Source organism: Trypanosoma cruzi, genomic scaffold, assembly GCF_000209065.1.
Source record: "Trypanosoma cruzi strain CL Brener 1047053512273 genomic scaffold, whole genome shotgun sequence".
NCBI classification, from domain to species: Eukaryota; Euglenozoa; class Kinetoplastea; order Trypanosomatida; family Trypanosomatidae; genus Trypanosoma; species Trypanosoma cruzi.
The window spans coordinates 22,604-39,030 of record NW_001849222.1 but is presented as its reverse complement, the minus strand read 5'-3'; the positions used below and the strand labels follow the sequence as shown (position 1 = coordinate 39,030).

The following is a 16,427-nucleotide window of genomic DNA, read 5'->3' as shown; positions in this document are numbered from 1 at the left end:
TGCTTCGTAATGCGGACAGCTGTCACACCACGGTAGTGAAGGACGGCGAATCGGGCGCCACGCAGTACACCTTTCTGGGGGCGCAGTTGGATCACCCACTCCAGGCGGTATCTCTGAGTGACAAGTTTGTCTGGTCTGTGTGCGCCATGCCGGCGCTCAATGCTTTAACGATCGCGGAAATGGAGGTTGTGGCGTCACGCTTTTTGTACGCGGCGGCCATTTTGGCGCGCGTTTATGCGACTACCACTGCTTTTATTAAGGCAGGGCGACGGTTGTCCGCAGTTGACCGGGGAATTGTGCTGGAGACATCCCCGGCGAACCTTCCGCCGGCAGCGGCTGGTTCGGGCGAGAGACTGCGACACAACATCGAGAGCAATTTTAGGCGGATCGTCAACCCCGCCGAAAAGGCATGCGCCGCCATCACGGTCGCGTCGCTCCATGGATGGGGAGCCGGTTTCGTCCCAGACTCCGTCGACGTCAAAACTGCCGAAGGGAAAACGGAAGAGGAAGCCTTTTCTTATCATGCCGGCCGCGGCGCGCGTGGCACACTCGGCCTTGTCGGCCTTTTCCGCCATCTTGACACCCACCATGGACGTTTGGGTGGGTAACGCTTCGCCGCTGCAAGGAGCGGCGGATTGAGGCAGCCCAAAACCACGCACCCGGGCGCGGGAGCCGCGGAGGGTCTCCAAACCTTCTGGCTCCCACCGGATACGAGAAAGCCTCGCCCGCGTGTGGTCTGCAGAAAATCCCGCACACGGCATATCACGCGGTCGCGTTTTCACGCGCCAGGACCTGGCGAAGGGAGGCGGCGGGGTCTTGTGGCTGGAGGACCCAAAGCCCGCCACTTCGTGAGCAATTTTTTTTTTTTTTTTTTTTCTTCTCTTACCAGTCGTAGTAACTACACCTCAATTGTGCAGCTCTGGTAAGCGTACGAAGGAATTCAGTAGCAAGGATAACCTTACTCCGCGGGCAGCCATTATAGAATGGCTCCAACATCTGCCCTTCCGGCCCGTAAAACTAAGTAACAACTACTCATCGGGTTTGAAGCATGAACAGCAGGCGCTTAGCTTCCTCTCTAGCAAAGAGTACTAGACCCTGGCACCACGTTGAGGTGGCCGGCTGAGCCAGGGTTCGTGAGCAATCATATCGCAGATCCTAATCGAGGATAAAGGCTAAGCGAATGGTCATATACATATAGATATAGATATAGATGTATTTGATGAGAAGAGAGTGTTTTGGCAATTGGCCGCCTCTGCTTTGGTTCCTTTTTTCCCTCCTATCTTTTTTGTTTTCTTGAGATAATTTCAGGATCGGTTCGGGGGCACAGAAGATCATTCTCAATTTTACTTTTTTGTTTTGATTTTTTATTGTTTTTTTAATCCTTTTTTTTTTTTTTTTTCTTTTTCATTTTTTATTTATTTCTCACTCCCCGTCCTTTTTTTTTTTTTTGCTTTTGGGGCAATCACTATGGACGCTTCTTTTCTTTTCTACTCTTCCCTCTTTTAATTGTTTCTTGCTGCGCCCTTCCTGTGAGGGGTGCCGTGCGTTTCCCGCCCAACTGCTCCACCCGCACACCCACCGACACGCTCATGACGACGGCCCTGTGCGCCTCGCCTGCTGCACGCATGAGGAGGGGCCGCGACGAACGGCGCGCTGAGGGAGCCGTGACGTGTGGGCGTGCGACGAGGGCCTGTGGGGCGGAGCACACATTTCTTTCCCTCTTGTTTTGTTTTTTTTGCGGCCAGGGCGGGCAGACACCCGCAGCGACACACACACAGCCACACCCTGCCGCAGTGTTTTTCTTTTTTTGTTTTCTTTTTATTTTTGTGGATGGTGTGTGCTGCCGCCGTGCGTGATTGTTGAGGTTGTCCGTACCGCATGTATCGCTGCCATCCAGCTGTGCCTCTTGCTGAGCTGATGGTGTGCCTCCCTGTGCTCCTCTTCTTTTCTGCTCTTCCAGCGCAAACACACGCGCACACGCAAGTGTTTGCACAATTCTCTGCAGGAATACCTTTGCGACAGCGAGGCGTTGGCTTGCGTCCCGTGCTGAAATGACGACGCGGTCGCACAACGCCCGCCATGTGTGAAGTTGCCTGCTCTTGGGGACATTTTCTCACCTCTGTTTTTGCACTTCCCGTGGTTGGGTGTTGCTCGTTGTGAGCTGACGCGTGAAGGACGGTGCCACGATGGCCTTCTCTGGAGGTGACGGTCACCGCGCTCTTGGCACACATCCACAGACTCTTTATTGTCTCTCTGTGTGAGTGATTGCGGCAGGGCATTGCTGCCAGCGTGATGGGGACCACGACGGCGTCACCCCTCGAGAATGTCCCACGATCTGTCGGTTGTGGAGCGGCGAGGCGGTTTGCCTGCAGTTTGACTGGCGGAAACGCACAGTTGTTTCATTGCGGTCACTCTGACGGCATCACCCGCTGCGGTGGTGTCCTCAAGAGCCGCAGCCCCGATGAGGATGGCCTCGTAGTTATCCGGCAGCTCAGAACTTCAGGCCATTCGCCCCTCAGGATTGCCCTTGCTGCTCGACTGGCGCAGCGCCGGCCCGACATGGTTCTTCTCCAGGAGTGCAGGCAGCAGAGTGCCCCAGCGACGAGGCTCGTTGGCTGCAGTGACTTCCACCAGGCCTGCAGTGGGCGTGCTGGTGGCGTGGCCCTCTTGGTGCGCCAGACATTGCCGTGCGAGCGCCTGTCGCTGCTGGCACCAACTGCGTGGAGACGACCGCCTTCCGCGTGTGCCCACCGGCCGGCCCCAGCATGTAAGCGGTGAACCTTTGCAGCCTTCCCACGGCAACTGCCCACGCTGTTCACTTTGCGAGCAACATTCGTCGCTTAGGCCCCGCAGCGGTTACTTGCGACCTGAATTCACGCCATGAGCTGCGTGACGGTCGCTCGCCATCCACGACGGCAGGAGAGGACCTCGCCGCCACCCCAAGCGGCATGGAATTTAAGCTGCCCGACGACCCGGCACAGGCAGCGTGGATCAGCGGCTGCAGCGTCTCGTTTCCCGACGTGACTGCGCAACGCGTACTGCGTGTCTCCACTGGACGTCCACCCGTTTGCATGGACTCGGATCACCATCTGCCATCCCACACTGCAGGGACGGAGGGCGGCATCCCGCGACTGGCAGGCATGCTGCCACGACGGAAACATGTCGCCGTTGTCCTGCGTGAAGCTGACTGGAATGCATCCACCTCGGCGTGTGGAACACCTCTGGCCACTTTGACCACATGGTTTGAGATGCACCGAGGCACCGTACGAGTAGCAGCCGTGACAGACCCACAAGAATCACGACGGACGGAATGGAGCATGCCGAGTGTGTTGCAGCGGCAGCCTGTCCCGAGATGAAGTGCTCCGCAAACGGAAGGACCGCAATCATGCCCTCCGCCGTGGCTTCTCCATGCTGCTAGTGGTCCGTGCGAAACAGCTTGGTGCCCTCTCGATCCCAGGCCTGTGATGCCCTGAGACATGGGAGCGCCACGTCCCTGCCCTCTGGGATCGGCTGTGCTGCGGTACTGTTGGGACCGCGTCTGTGCACTCCCTCGGCGGCAGGCAAACCCGCTCGTCCGTCACGGTGTCCGAGTCGCACGTGCTGCGATCCCACTGCTGTCTCCATACTCTGTGCTTGCGTTCCCCTTGTGACTGAAATATAAATTGGCCCTTCACGCCGTGTGCGCTTGACTCGGCCATCGGCAACTGTTTGCATGGCTTGGTCCCTGGCACCGGCGGCGTATTGAGTTTGTTTCTGCGCCATCTTTTACCCGCCGCCCACTGCCCGCACAGAACGATGATCAACACCTCCCTCGCTGACGGCATCCTGCGAAGTTGCTGGGAAACGTGGACGCCATTCCCATCCGCAGACACGGGAGGACGCATGCCGCACGGAGAGTTGCCGGCAAATCCCGCTGTTCTCTGCCCTGCTAGGGGTGAGCGAATGACTGGTCCACCGCCACCAGTCAGCACTGCTGGCACACCACCGACGTCTGCCTGGATCCACGCCACGGCGCACGGCCTCGGACGTGGTGACGCTTGTGAGTGACGAAGCGGCACGAGGGCTGAGCGAGTGCATCGCCGTGGAGTGCGGGCGTCGCAGGGGCGGCGTCCCGCGCTGCACCGTCGCCGTTGCCGCTCCCTCGTCGTCCCGACCGGCATCTCGACTGCGTTCGACACCGTTGTCGATGGGCGAGTGTTGGCTGTGCTCTGCGGGCTCCCGCGCCCGGGCCGTCGTCCCCAACGCTGGTAGCGCAATCGCCTGCGAGGCGGCTGCGTTTGGGTGAGCGCTCGCAAGCAATATTCCCGACAGAAGCTTCCCTCAGCCGTGGCAGCCCAATGCAGCGTCGTGCGGCCCCAGCTCCTCCACCGCCACGTGGATGGTCTGCTGCGCCGCCTGGACAGCATTTACTTTGCGTCGGCGTTCATGCACGCTGACGACCGCACGCTTGTTGCGTTGGGTGCGGACGGCCGTGCCTGTGGTGCGGCAGTGCAAGCTGCCGTGTCCGTTGTAGCCACATGGGCTGCCGAGCACAGCCTGAAGATCAACACCGACAGGAGCGGTGCCGCTCTGTTCTGCATCGCCTCACGCCGACAGTCTGACGAGGATACGGCCGACCATCGTCTGGGCGGTGGGAAGCCACGCGTCAATCCCACCCTGTGCGTCTGCTCGGCAATGCGATTGATCGACACCTCAATTTCGGTTTGCACGTCACCGCCGCTGCACAGCAGTTCGTACCCCTTTGCTGTCGGCCGTGTCTGGGCGCAGGAGCTGGGGCGCCGCAGCAGCACCATGCGGTCCTTTCTCGTTGGGTGCGTTCACAGTGCGTTGCACCACGGTGTCGAGGCAAAGGCACCGTGTCCGGCCTCCAATTACCTCCACAGCCTGGAAGTGCGGCACGGCGACAGCTGCACTGCATCGCTCGGCCCACGCGCACCAACGAAGGATACTTCTGCCCACCTGGAAGCCAATCTAGCACCGCTACGGAGGATCGTTGGGTTCCGCGCACCCACACGGCACGAACGCCTCACACGTCTCCGTTATATTGTGGGCGTGCGTGGCGCAATCTTCTTGAAAACTATGCCTTAGTCAATACCTGGGGGGGAAGCGACGACAATTCTGCTGCCGGGAGATGCCGTACTTGACAGAACGCAACGCTTCCGCAGCCACATGGGGATCTTCCCGCACCACACCCGCGCCTCTCATGCTGAGCACCGCATTTTCGTCTGCGACACTGTGAGCTGCGACGGGGTGGGCGTCCTCCAGCCACGGCACGCCCAAGACGCCCCGGATGGCTCGTCGTCCCTCTCTGGGGCCATGCGTCTGGATCCGCTGCGCTGCCACTTGACTCCCCGGACAGCCGCGCCCCCTGTGGGGCCTCACCGCACAGCTGCTGGCAGCCTTGCATGCACCTGCCGAGCGGGGCGTCCTGCCACTGAGCATGGCCACAGACACTTCCCAGTCCCACGCCTGGCAGCATCCCAATCGCCCACACGAGTTACTGTCGCCACAGACTCCCTCTCGGCGATGGAATCACTCCGCCTTGGTCCGCTGGAGGTGCACGACGACGTCGGCGAGGAGATTTGTGCCGTGCCGCTTTCACAGGCGGATCGAGGTCGCACAGGTGAATCCACATTTTCCCCATTACACCGCGGAATTTCACGCAACGTGACAGCGGACGCTGATGCCGTCATGGCACGATCCCTCCCGCAGGATTGCTTCAATGCCTAGCACGTGGACATCCTCACTCCAGTCGGACCAACGTACAAGAGGGATGCCCAGAGGACACAGGAAGGCGCACACGCCGCGTGACAGTCGCTTGTCGGTCTGGCAGGAACTCTAATCCTGTTTCCGATCCGGAAATTGTGCCCCGAGTGGCGGCGCCGCGCACAGGCGTGATGCGACTCCCGCCCGCCCTTTGACAGGCCTGCACGCGCCCTGCGGATCACAAACAGCCCCTGTGTCGGTGGTGCCGTCCTCCCCTCACTGAGGATAACGGCCCGCCACTGCCTCCGCCGGAACCTCTTCCCGACGTGAGCGCCGCCTCTCCTTGCTGACAAGCGAGCGGCGGATTGACGTCCCCCTGCCCAACCTGCAGCAGAGCGTGCTTGTCCGTCCACAATATGAGGGCACACGCCCGAGGAATCCACCCTGGCGTTCCGATAGTCGGAGAGGGCCTCCCATGCGGATGCTGCGATGGTTTCGCCGTCTTCCTAACAGGCGCCTTGGGCGCTATCAAAAATGACAAGCGTATCAACAAGCAAAACACGCAGGAAGCAAAAGGACGGGCGTCCAGGATAGGCCAGACTCTTCCTCCACTCTACCGGAACCACCACCAGCCGCGTGTCACCCCACAAAGTCCAGGGGAAGCCCTGCCGCACACCCTGTGGGAATGCTCCCGTCCTTGAAAACTGAGCGTTGGATTATTTGGGGACACCTCCCTCGCACGACGGCGCCGTTCGGGACAAGAAAAACAGCCACATTTATACGCCCAGTCCCCCGGCTATTAACGAACGGTGGCGGCAACATCGAAAAAAATTTATCGCGCGCGCCGCCGACAGTTGCCACACACGACGGGAATGAGAAGGGGTGAACGGAATTGGGAATGAATTTCCAGACTCCCGACGAGAGTTAAACCAAATGGGCGCATATTTGTGTATGCGCGTTATGGTGTCCACTTTCGCGGCGTTACCCTTACATTTGGATTGGACGAGCGTTTGTATATGTGTATATTCAAAGCTCTCTGTGTGGCCGTTGTGCGACGGCCCGAGGGGGCGACAGACACAGCGGTCGGCGTCCCATGCTGCGAGGAGTTCCTCAGAGGTCCGTGTTGGGACCATATTTGTTCTCCCTTTACGTACACCCGCTTCTCAATCTGCTGAACAGCTTTGCGGGTGTCACAGCAGACATGTATGCGGACGACCTCTCTATTATCGTTAAGGGGCAGTCCCGGGAAGACGCCATTCCCACTGCCAACATGGTTCTTAAAAAACTGCATGCGTGGAGTCAAGAAAATGGCCTGGCCATCAACCCGTCAAAGTGTGAAGCCGCCTGTTTCACGCTCTCCACGCACACGGAATCAGATTATGATCGTGAAGGAAAGTGGCCCCCGGAAGTGGCTGGATGTAAAATCCCAGTCATGACCATGGGGGCAGCGCAAACTACGAAGCTTCTTGGCATGGATCCCGATCCACGACTGACGGCAAATGTGGCGGCTACCAAGCAATGCGCCGCCACATCGCAACGGATATCGCAGCTACGCCGCATAGCGCATAAAGAGGCGGGACCATCTCCACATGACCTACGCACGTTTGTCATCGGATACGGTGCTCCCAAATTACGCTATGGCAGCGAGCTCATATGGGCAGTAGCGGCGGATTCGGCGAAGAATGAAATGCAAGAGACGTACTCAACTCTGGCGCGCATTGTCAGCGGAGTCCCGAGCACTGTCGACCCGGAATCCGCACTCCTAGAGGCTAATATGCCGCCGCTCCATGTCCTCTGCCTGCGCGCGCGGCTCTCCATATTTGAGAACACACGCACTGGTCAGATGGACTGGATGCGGAGACGTCTTTCCAGAGCCACCGCCTCGCGCAGGTTTCCGCATCTCGCCGTTATCTCGGGACGAGCCATATGCCTTTGTAGACGCGTACACAAAGGACTATGGCATCACCCAGAGCTCACCACGCGAAGAGCGGTTTTTTTGCAGCTCCATTCCTCCCTGGTTTGCGGCCTCCGCTCGCTAGGTCACCATTGGCGTGGAACTTTCGAAACACTACTCAATAACCGACGAAACAGAGCTTGCAACGGAGAAGCGCCGTGTCAGCGAAGAGGCTCTAGCGACGCACAGCCTTTGTTTGCGGTTACTCGCAACAGATGGCGGCGTTGACGTTCCCAAGTCAGCCGGGGTTGGTATGCTGCTCTCATCCCTCAATTCATCGCGGATAATGGCGAAATTAGGTTTCAACCGCGGCAAACGCCCATGTAGCCGCAGGACGGAATTCCGTGCGCCGCTCCTGGCCCTGGAAAGGCTGATTATCCCCCGTATCTAGCACACACAAGACCCTGCTTGTGGTGACACACAACCAGGCCATTCTGGCTGCTCTAAACAAGGGCCCGCTCAGTCGGACCGGCTGGACGGAGGATCAGATCTGGCAGCGTCTCTTGACACTAACAAGTGCCGGCTGGTCTGTGCACCTGCAGTCTTGTTGCGGGCATTGTGGAGCACATGTTAACGAGCCTGCAGATTAGCATGCGACGCAGACCATTGCAAGCGGACAATACACGGAGCATTGAATAGCACCCATATGGCACACGGACCTGCTGACATGCTTTACTACCCAACTCGTCAAGGCGTGGCGTAGTACCATGCGTCAGGACACCCTCCGCTACTTGCTGTGCAGCGCCAGGCCCTCAGATCCAGGCGGCGAGCACCTGATCACTCAGGAATTTTTTGACTGACAGGAACGGATTCACCTTGCACGAGCAGGATACGGGGAATGTGAGCTCCGTGGTCGCCCGTACTGGGCTGTGAGAGATTGCACAAACCAATGCCGTTTCTGCAACATCTCACCGGAACAGTCTGCATATATGCGCTCTAACAACGATCCAACTGCACCGGGGACGGACACTGTTTCCCTGCCGGAAAGGGACGAAGACGTCTCTCCAGTAAGGAGACGGACCATCACACGTCGTCGGAAGGAGAAATGTCCGTACTGTGATTCCACATTGACGGGATTCTCGAATCTCGTTAGTCACTGTCGGTCATTTCACCCGAAACATCCTCCACCGCTTCCCGAGCTCAAATTTGATTTCTGTGATATGGTTTTCCCCACACGTAGAAGCACCGCACAGCACAGAAGTCGCCGCGCACACAACCCAGACGCCACACGGCATCTAAACAGCAGTGCCAGGAGGCGATCACTGCTGCCGCAGGATCAGCCAGCTTCCACAAGCACGCCAATTGGCCCGCAGGAAACCTTGCACCATCTGCTTCTAGAATGTCCAGGCACCTTGGCTGTGCGCCAACGGCTGAGCATTGAACAGGACCTTCGCCTTGGAAAGTTCTCTCAATGGCAGTTGCCTCATAGCAGGAAACTTTTGTCGTTACTCGACCACCTCTTCGGCACTCAGATGGCATTGTAGCGGGATGGGCTGTTAAGAGCAGAAAAAACACAAGGAACTTCACCACGAAAAAATCCCCACAAAAGTCGCCACGCCGCTCCGCCAACCCCCTTCCGAAGTTCAAATTGCCCCGCGCAATCGGCGAGGAGGTCGACCGAGCTCCCCCGCCAAAGACGCTCGACTGCGGCGCGACGAGCCGCCGGCATCCCCGCCCTGGGCCAGGCATGTGGGGGGCGAACGATGTGGCTCGAGAGACGCGGGCGCCGCCGACGTGGGGGCGGAGAACGACCCTGGCGGGGCAGCCCGCAACCTTTTGCCGCACACACGAAAAGTCGACCAGCGAGGGGAGCCGCGTGGCCTTTTCGATGGCGGCGGCGGAGGCGCCTTATACCCGACGGCGGTGCGCCGGGATGCTGCGGCCAATGTCGCAAGCGGATCGAACCCCGCTGGGCGGGGCGATTCTGGGGCTGGAAAAAACCGCGGCCCGATCGGAGACGAAACAGGCACACCCCTTTACAAAGGAAGGGGCGGATCAATTTATCCACGGCCGGAGCGATTCGAAGGAACGCGTTGTTTTCCGACTTGCGCGGATGACGGCGAGTCGTTGGTCCGAGATTGCGGCCTTGACTTTCAGAATTTCACACTGCGGCCGGGTGGGGCCATAACTTTGGATTTTCCGTGGCGCCAAAGACGGCGAAGGCGGAACCCCCCCCGCCACGCCTCGCGCTTCTTAAGGGCACAAGGGCGGGGCGCCTTCGGCATTATAAAGTTATGCGGCATGCTTTGACGCAACGAAAGCCCACGAGCCTTGCGACGGGCCACGTGGAGCGGGCCATGGCTCCTTGGAATGCCACGGCGCGTTCCGCAAAACGGGGCGCGTTGCGGCGCGCCGCTTCAATCGCGGAGACGCACGGTTCGGACCCACAAGCGATTCCACAGGTGGCGGAGCGTGTCGACCCGTTCGACCTTCACCAGAAAAAAGTGCGATATTTGGGGAGGTGCAGAACAATGCTGACCCAGGTGTCGTCGCTGGCCGCGTTGGTGTAAAGGAAGAGACCGCGGAAGGGCAGTAACCCTGGATGAGAGCAGAGGGCCTTTTTTAATTATTTTTATCATCGCACCGCCGCATTCACGAGACGCGCGACAAACGCGCGAACGGCCACTCAACAAGATGAACTAACCATCCCGCTACGGCAGGTCAACGTGTCCGTATTGAATCTGGAGTGGACCAAGGGCCGGTTGAACCCGGCTACCTTTGGGAGACTCATGCAAGCGTGGGGGCTTGTCGGGCGGTCCCCTTTCTCTCCGTCCTCCCCCGGTAAGGCGCGCGAACGCACACGGAGGATTCCGGTCGCTGACGCGCGATTGTTGAAGGAAGCGGGAATAATCGAGGACGCCTCGTCTACAACTGGTGGCGGATGGATAATACCATTTTCGGCTGTGGAGGAGAAAACCACCGGTTTACGACGACGATGGACCGCGTGGCCACGCGACACGAACAGAAACGACCCTTATGAGGCTAATGTTCCTCTTTCACACATTTCCCATTATTTGCCGCCTGTGGTGGCTGAGGCCACTTTCTGCCTGGATCTAAAGGCGTCCTTTTTTCAATTCTTTTTACCGCGGGAGACTTGGCATCTCTTCCGATGCCGCGTGGAGGACGGCACGCTGGTGGAGCTGACACGGCCCCCTATGGGACGCAAGGCCAGCCCAGAAATTCTCCAGATTATTACTTCGGCAATCGCCGGGGTGACGACGGTGGTTCGCCGCCTCCGGGCCGCACCTCCATCGCTGCGCGTCGACGTTTGGATCGGTAACATACGCATTGCAGGGTCGAAAAGCGGTGCAACATTGTGGGAGGCCCAAGTGCTTCGTAATGCGGACAGCTGTCACACCACGGTAGTGAAGGACGGCGAATCGGGCGCCACGCAGTACACCTTTCTGGGGGCGCAGTTGGATCACCCACTCCAGGCGGTATCTCTGAGTGACAAGTTTGTCTGGTCTGTGTGCGCCATGCCGGCGCTCAATGCTTTAACGATCGCGGAAATGGAGGTTGTGGCGTCACGCTTTTTGTACGCGGCGGCCATTTTGGCGCGCGTTTATGCGACTACCACTGCTTTTATTAAGGCAGGGCGACGGTTGTCCGCAGTTGACCGGGGAATTGTGCTGGAGACATCCCCGGCGAACCTTCCGCCGGCAGCGGCTGGTTCGGGCGAGAGACTGCGACACAACATCGAGAGCAATTTTAGGCGGATCGTCAACCCCGCCGAAAAGGCATGCGCCGCCATCACGGTCGCGTCGCTCCATGGATGGGGAGCCGGTTTCGTCCCAGACTCCGTCGACGTCAAAACTGCCGAAGGGAAAACGGAAGAGGAAGCCTTTTCTTATCATGCCGGCCGCGGCGCGCGTGGCACACTCGGCCTTGTCGGCCTTTTCCGCCATCTTGACACCCACCATGGACGTTTGGGTGGGTAACGCTTCGCCGCTGCAAGGAGCGGCGGATTGAGGCAGCCCAAAACCACGCACCCGGGCGCGGGAGCCGCGGAGGGTCTCCAAACCTTCTGGCTCCCACCGGATACGAGAAAGCCTCGCCCGCGTGTGGTCTGCAGAAAATCCCGCACACGGCATATCACGCGGTCGCGTTTTCACGCGCCAGGACCTGGCGAAGGGAGGCGGCGGGGTCTTGTGGCTGGAGGACCCAAAGCCCGCCACTTCGTGAGCAATCATATCGCAGATCCCAATCGAGGATAAAGGCTAAGCGAATGGTCATATACATATAGATATAGATATAGATGTATTTGATGAGAAGAGAGTGTTTTGGCAATTGGCCGCCTCTGCTTTGGTTCCTTTTTTCCCTCCTATCTTTTTTGTTTTCTTGAGATAATTTCAGGATCCGGCCAGCGGCGGCTCATGTCAATATTCCGGGAGCTTGGGAAGACAACGTTCGTGGGCAAGCGGGTTATCTAATTTGATATTTAACCTGGTAAAGAGAACTCTCTACGATCTTTTCCCCCCTAGTTTATGATTGTTTGGTTGACCGCGATTCTAGGAATCAGGGAAATAATAACGGCCAAACGAATTTAATTATTTTGTTTTTATTTTTATTTTTATTTTGCCATCCCACCCACCCCCTTTTGATTCCCACCTCGCGGCGGGGTCTTGTGGTTGGAGGAGCCCAAAGTCTGCCAATTGGTACTATAAATATTGTTGCCAACTAAGTATCACATGCCACGATAATGGCAATCTGTCTATTATATAAAAAGACTTGGAGCAAACAATGAGAGGAAGCCATCGCCTCTCCGTTTACCCCCTTCTCCCCATTTTTTTTCGATTTTTTCCGATAAGTTCAGGGTTTGGACCAGCGGCTTAGACGAATATTCTTCTCTTTTTTTTTTTTTTCTACTGTGCTTACTTTTGTTTGTTATTTGTTGTGATTGTTTTTCATCTTATTTTGAGTGATTTATTGGACTCCTTGCCTTTTTTGATTTATATTGATATGGTGCTTTTTGTTTTTTTATTAACCTATAAAATACATATTATTTAATACTTTTTTTACTTTTGGGAAATGTTTTTCAGCTATGACAATAAATAAAATTTACATTTGCTTGCGCAAGAGAAAGAATTTGATTATTGCTTTTGAGGTTGAAAAAAACAAACGAACGCGATAGCCAAGAGTGTACAATGATTGTGGTTCGCTGAGATGAATTTTCCGCTAGGATGCAGAATTCAATTTAAAGAAGGAGGTGGATAGAGTGCGTATCGCACACATTTTATTAACATTGATTCCATTGAGAATATATAAAAAGGTGCCGCATGGGGTCTGGTGAAATGTTTTTGGGAAAGATTGAACTTACGATTAACAATTTTGTTTTTGCGTATCATTGGGATGCCTAAAAGCCATTCGATCAGCAATTTTTTGCTTTAATAAAAGTAAATTATTAAGAGAATTTTGCTGTATGCAAGAAGATACTTACTCTCAGAGCGAGTTGGGGGTGATTAGTATATCAAATGTCTCCGGAATTTTGATTGATCTCTCAAGGGTAAGCTGATTGCTCAGGGAAGGAATTTATTTAAAAGATGGCGTGGATTTCTGGCTGCAAGAATTCATCGCATGAAGAAGGCTGAAAAGCATCTGGCCGCCGGAAAGCGCGATTCTGCATACTGTGTGAAAAAACTTGCTATTGGGAAATACACCAGCATATTTGGTCGTTCAGTCTTTTATTATTAATAATATTATAATTGTTATTATTAATATAACTCTTATTATTATATTATATTATTATTATTACTATGCTACTATTATTATTAATATTACCATTATTATTATTATTATTATTATTATTATTATTATTATTATTATTATTGTTATTATTATTATTATTATTATTATTATTATTATTGTTATTATTATTATTATTATTATATCATACTATATTATTATTATTATTATTATTATTATTATTATTATTATTAATATTATTATTATTAATATTATTATTAATATTATTATTAATATTAATATTATTATTATTATTATTATTGTTATTATTATTATTATTATTATTATTATTATTCTTATATTATCATTTTTACTATTACTCATATTATTATTATTATATTATTATATCATTATTATTACTATTAATATTATTTATGTTATTCATATTATTTTACTATATATATATATATGTTCTGCCCGGTGTTTGCCAAAATAAAACTTCAAGAACCATAGCTGAAAAAGCTTGCCGAGGAAGGAGCTGATATATTTTTTTGGTTTGCCATCTAAAAAAAAAAAAAAAAAAAAAAGGCACCACAAATGGCACCACACGTTGTTTTTGCGACAGCTTCTCTACAGGAATGAGGAGAATATGCGGAATTTTTTTTCATTCCTTCTCGTTTTGTTGTTCTTTGATTTTAATAATAATAATATAATAATAATAATATAATATAATATAATAACAATAATATAATATAATATAATATAATAACAATAATAATATAATATAATATAATAATAACATAATAATATAATAATATAATATAATGATAATATGATAATACTATAATGACGTTAATAATATTAATAATAGGATAAACAATAATATGATAATAATATTATTAATAATAATAGTAAAAATAATAACAATAACTATATTAATAATAGGATAAATAATAGTAATAATAATAAAATTTGTTTGCAGAGTCATGTGGATTTGCTTTCTAATATATATATATATATATATTAGGTTGTTAAATTTTTATTGTTTTTTATTTTAATGATCTTTTTTGAACTAAGATTTAGTCAGATCAGTTTAAATGGTGAAGGCACATTCAAATGAATCACGTTTAACTCATTGTTGGCGTTGTGGGTTAGAGTTTAACAATCGAACCGCTCAAAATGCGATTCGCTGTAGGATATGTAATTTGACTTTTCATCGAAGATGTTACTTGGCTGAGACTGGGATTAATAAGGATGAGGCAACGTCTTGTGTTTGCTGCCTGAGTGGAATTTTGAGAATGCCTCATTCTTTAAGGGTTCAACAAAATCCAGTAGCCACAAAGTTTCTTCGTGATGGCTATTGCGTGATTTCACTGGCTACTCGTGCCAAAGAAAAAAAGCTTCTTTCAGAGACACTGGAAAAATATCGAGCCAATGCGGATCACTATTTTAAATCCTTTATGCATGCCTATGAGGCAAAAGTGGAGTTTTCTACCAAGGTTCCTACACTTGAAAGTGGCTTTTCCAATTTTAGAGAGAGGGGAAGTGGCAGGTTTGAAATGATTTCCACCGAAATCGGAAACGAGGTACTTAGTATTCTAGGAAATTGTAACGAGCTATCGAATATTTTAGATTTGCTACTGACTTCCGCAAGGAGGGGGATGCGAGTAAAGAAAAGGTTGATGTCAACCGGTTGTTTTTATTCCCTTCCCGGGAGTTCGAAGCAAAGTATTCATACAGATGGGCCTCCTTTGAGTTCTGTGGTTAATTTGTTTCCGTACGCCATAAATGTTTTTATTCCTCTTGTGCCTGTTGACAAAAATAATGGTACGGAGGTATTTCCTGGATCACATCGCATAGAATGGGATTCTAGATCTTCACTGAAAAAAAAACCGGTAACACCAATTATTCCTTTTGGGAAGGCATTGTTATTTGATTACAGATTATTACATCGTGGTTTGGGCAACCGACTAGGTTCACCTCGCCCATGCTATTATGCAACATTTGTTCGTTCGTGGTACGAAGATAAATTTAACTTCAGTTTTAGTCGTTACAGAACAGTTTTGCATGTGCCTTCATACTTGTTGGTGCGTAGAAGTGACGAAAATGTGCAAAAGAGGCGAAGAATAGAATGATGAAAATGTATATCAATTTTTATTTAGGGGGCAAGGGATGGAGCCACTATCAACGCTGCCTAAGGAGCGGAGTTTTTAAACTCTACCTAATTCCATCGACGCTTACCAACGCAGCATACGGTGTAACTATACCTGCTGGTAAGAGTAAAAAAAAGGAACAAAAAAACAAAATGTTTTTGTTATTATGGTGTGAATTTCTTATTTTTGGTATTAAATTTTTTTTTTTTTTTTTGCATTTTATTTCCTGCTGATTCTTTTTTTATGGGTTTTTTTTTTTTTTTTTTGTTGTTACAGCGAGAAAAGAAAAATCGCAAATACGCTTACAAAAGCGAAATAAAAAAAATAAAATAAACAAGAGCTATTGACTTCAGCAATGGGTCTCCTTACCTTGTTGAGGAAGCTAAAGCGAAACGACACGGAGCCACGTATTCTTATCCTTGGGTTGGATAATGCTGGAAAGACATCTATTCTTCGCAAACTTTCAGATGAAGATCCAACTACCACCCAAGCTACGCAGGGATTTAATATCAAATCGATCAATTGCGAGGGATTTAAGCTTAATATGTGGGATATCGGTGGCCAAAAGGCGATCCGTGTCTACTGGCCCAACTATTTTGATGAGGTGGACTGTCTAATATATGTTGTGGACTCCGCTGACAGGCGCCGCTTGGATGAGACCGCGTCGGAACTTGAAAATCTTCTTCAGGAAGAAAAACTGCGAGAAGTCCCTTTTCTTGTGTTTGCCAACAAGTGTGATCTCGCAACTGCGCTTTCTCCCGAGGATGTCAGTACTGCTTTGAACCTTCAGAGCTTGCGCGATCGTACATGGTCTATTCAAAAATGCAGTGCCAAAACCGGGGAGGGTCTTCATGCGGGCCTTGAATGGGCAGTGAAGAACCTGAAAAAGTAGTGTGATGTGAGGCAAAACGGACTTTAATCTTGTAAGGTAG

At 51.9% G+C, this 16,427-nt stretch overlaps 3 protein-coding genes across 3 annotated transcripts, besides 24 other annotated features; all 3 read left to right on the top strand.

The window, feature by feature from the left end:
- Positions 1–786: a sequence feature (areas not merged during assembly with more than two copies in the genome that could not be assigned to a particular haplotype).
- Positions 1–865: a mobile genetic element.
- Positions 787–1,053: a sequence feature (haploid, non-Esmeraldo-like haplotype).
- Positions 806–857: a mobile genetic element.
- Positions 857–884: a microsatellite.
- Positions 1,054–1,918: a sequence feature (haploid, Esmeraldo-like haplotype).
- Positions 1,348–1,421: a sequence feature (A-rich).
- Positions 1,919–3,135: a sequence feature (areas not merged during assembly with more than two copies in the genome that could not be assigned to a particular haplotype).
- Positions 2,470–6,395: a mobile genetic element.
- Positions 3,136–16,427: a sequence feature (heterozygous, Esmeraldo-like haplotype).
- Positions 6,732–9,172: a mobile genetic element.
- Positions 9,188–12,028: a mobile genetic element.
- Positions 11,796–12,028: a mobile genetic element.
- Positions 12,029–12,318: a mobile genetic element.
- Positions 12,211–12,237: a microsatellite.
- Positions 12,222–12,318: a mobile genetic element.
- Positions 13,342–13,793: a microsatellite.
- Tc00.1047053504433.20 (hypothetical protein, conserved) lies at positions 13,414–13,884 on the top strand (the record flags this gene model as incomplete). Its single annotated transcript, XM_803493.1, has 1 exon — positions 13,414–13,884. One exon carries the CDS (start codon positions 13,414–13,416, stop codon positions 13,882–13,884), a length of 471 nt encoding a protein of 156 aa, XP_808586.1.
- Positions 13,908–13,929: a microsatellite.
- Positions 14,041–14,190: a microsatellite.
- Positions 14,196–14,311: a microsatellite.
- Positions 14,347–14,366: a microsatellite.
- Positions 14,374–14,401: a sequence feature (AT_rich).
- On the top strand, positions 14,440–15,477 carry Tc00.1047053504433.14 (ADP-ribosylation factor-like protein 3A, putative; the record flags this gene model as incomplete). The annotated part of the gene is made up of 1 exon (XM_803494.1): positions 14,440–15,477. The coding sequence occupies one exon, from the start codon at positions 14,440–14,442 to the stop codon at positions 15,475–15,477; it is 1,038 nt and encodes a 345-aa protein (XP_808587.1).
- Positions 15,693–15,761: a sequence feature (A-rich).
- Positions 15,809–15,829: a sequence feature (AT_rich).
- On the top strand, positions 15,851–16,387 carry Tc00.1047053504433.10 (ADP-ribosylation factor 3, putative; the record flags this gene model as incomplete). Its single annotated transcript, XM_803492.1, has 1 exon — positions 15,851–16,387. One exon carries the CDS (start codon positions 15,851–15,853, stop codon positions 16,385–16,387), a length of 537 nt encoding a protein of 178 aa, XP_808585.1.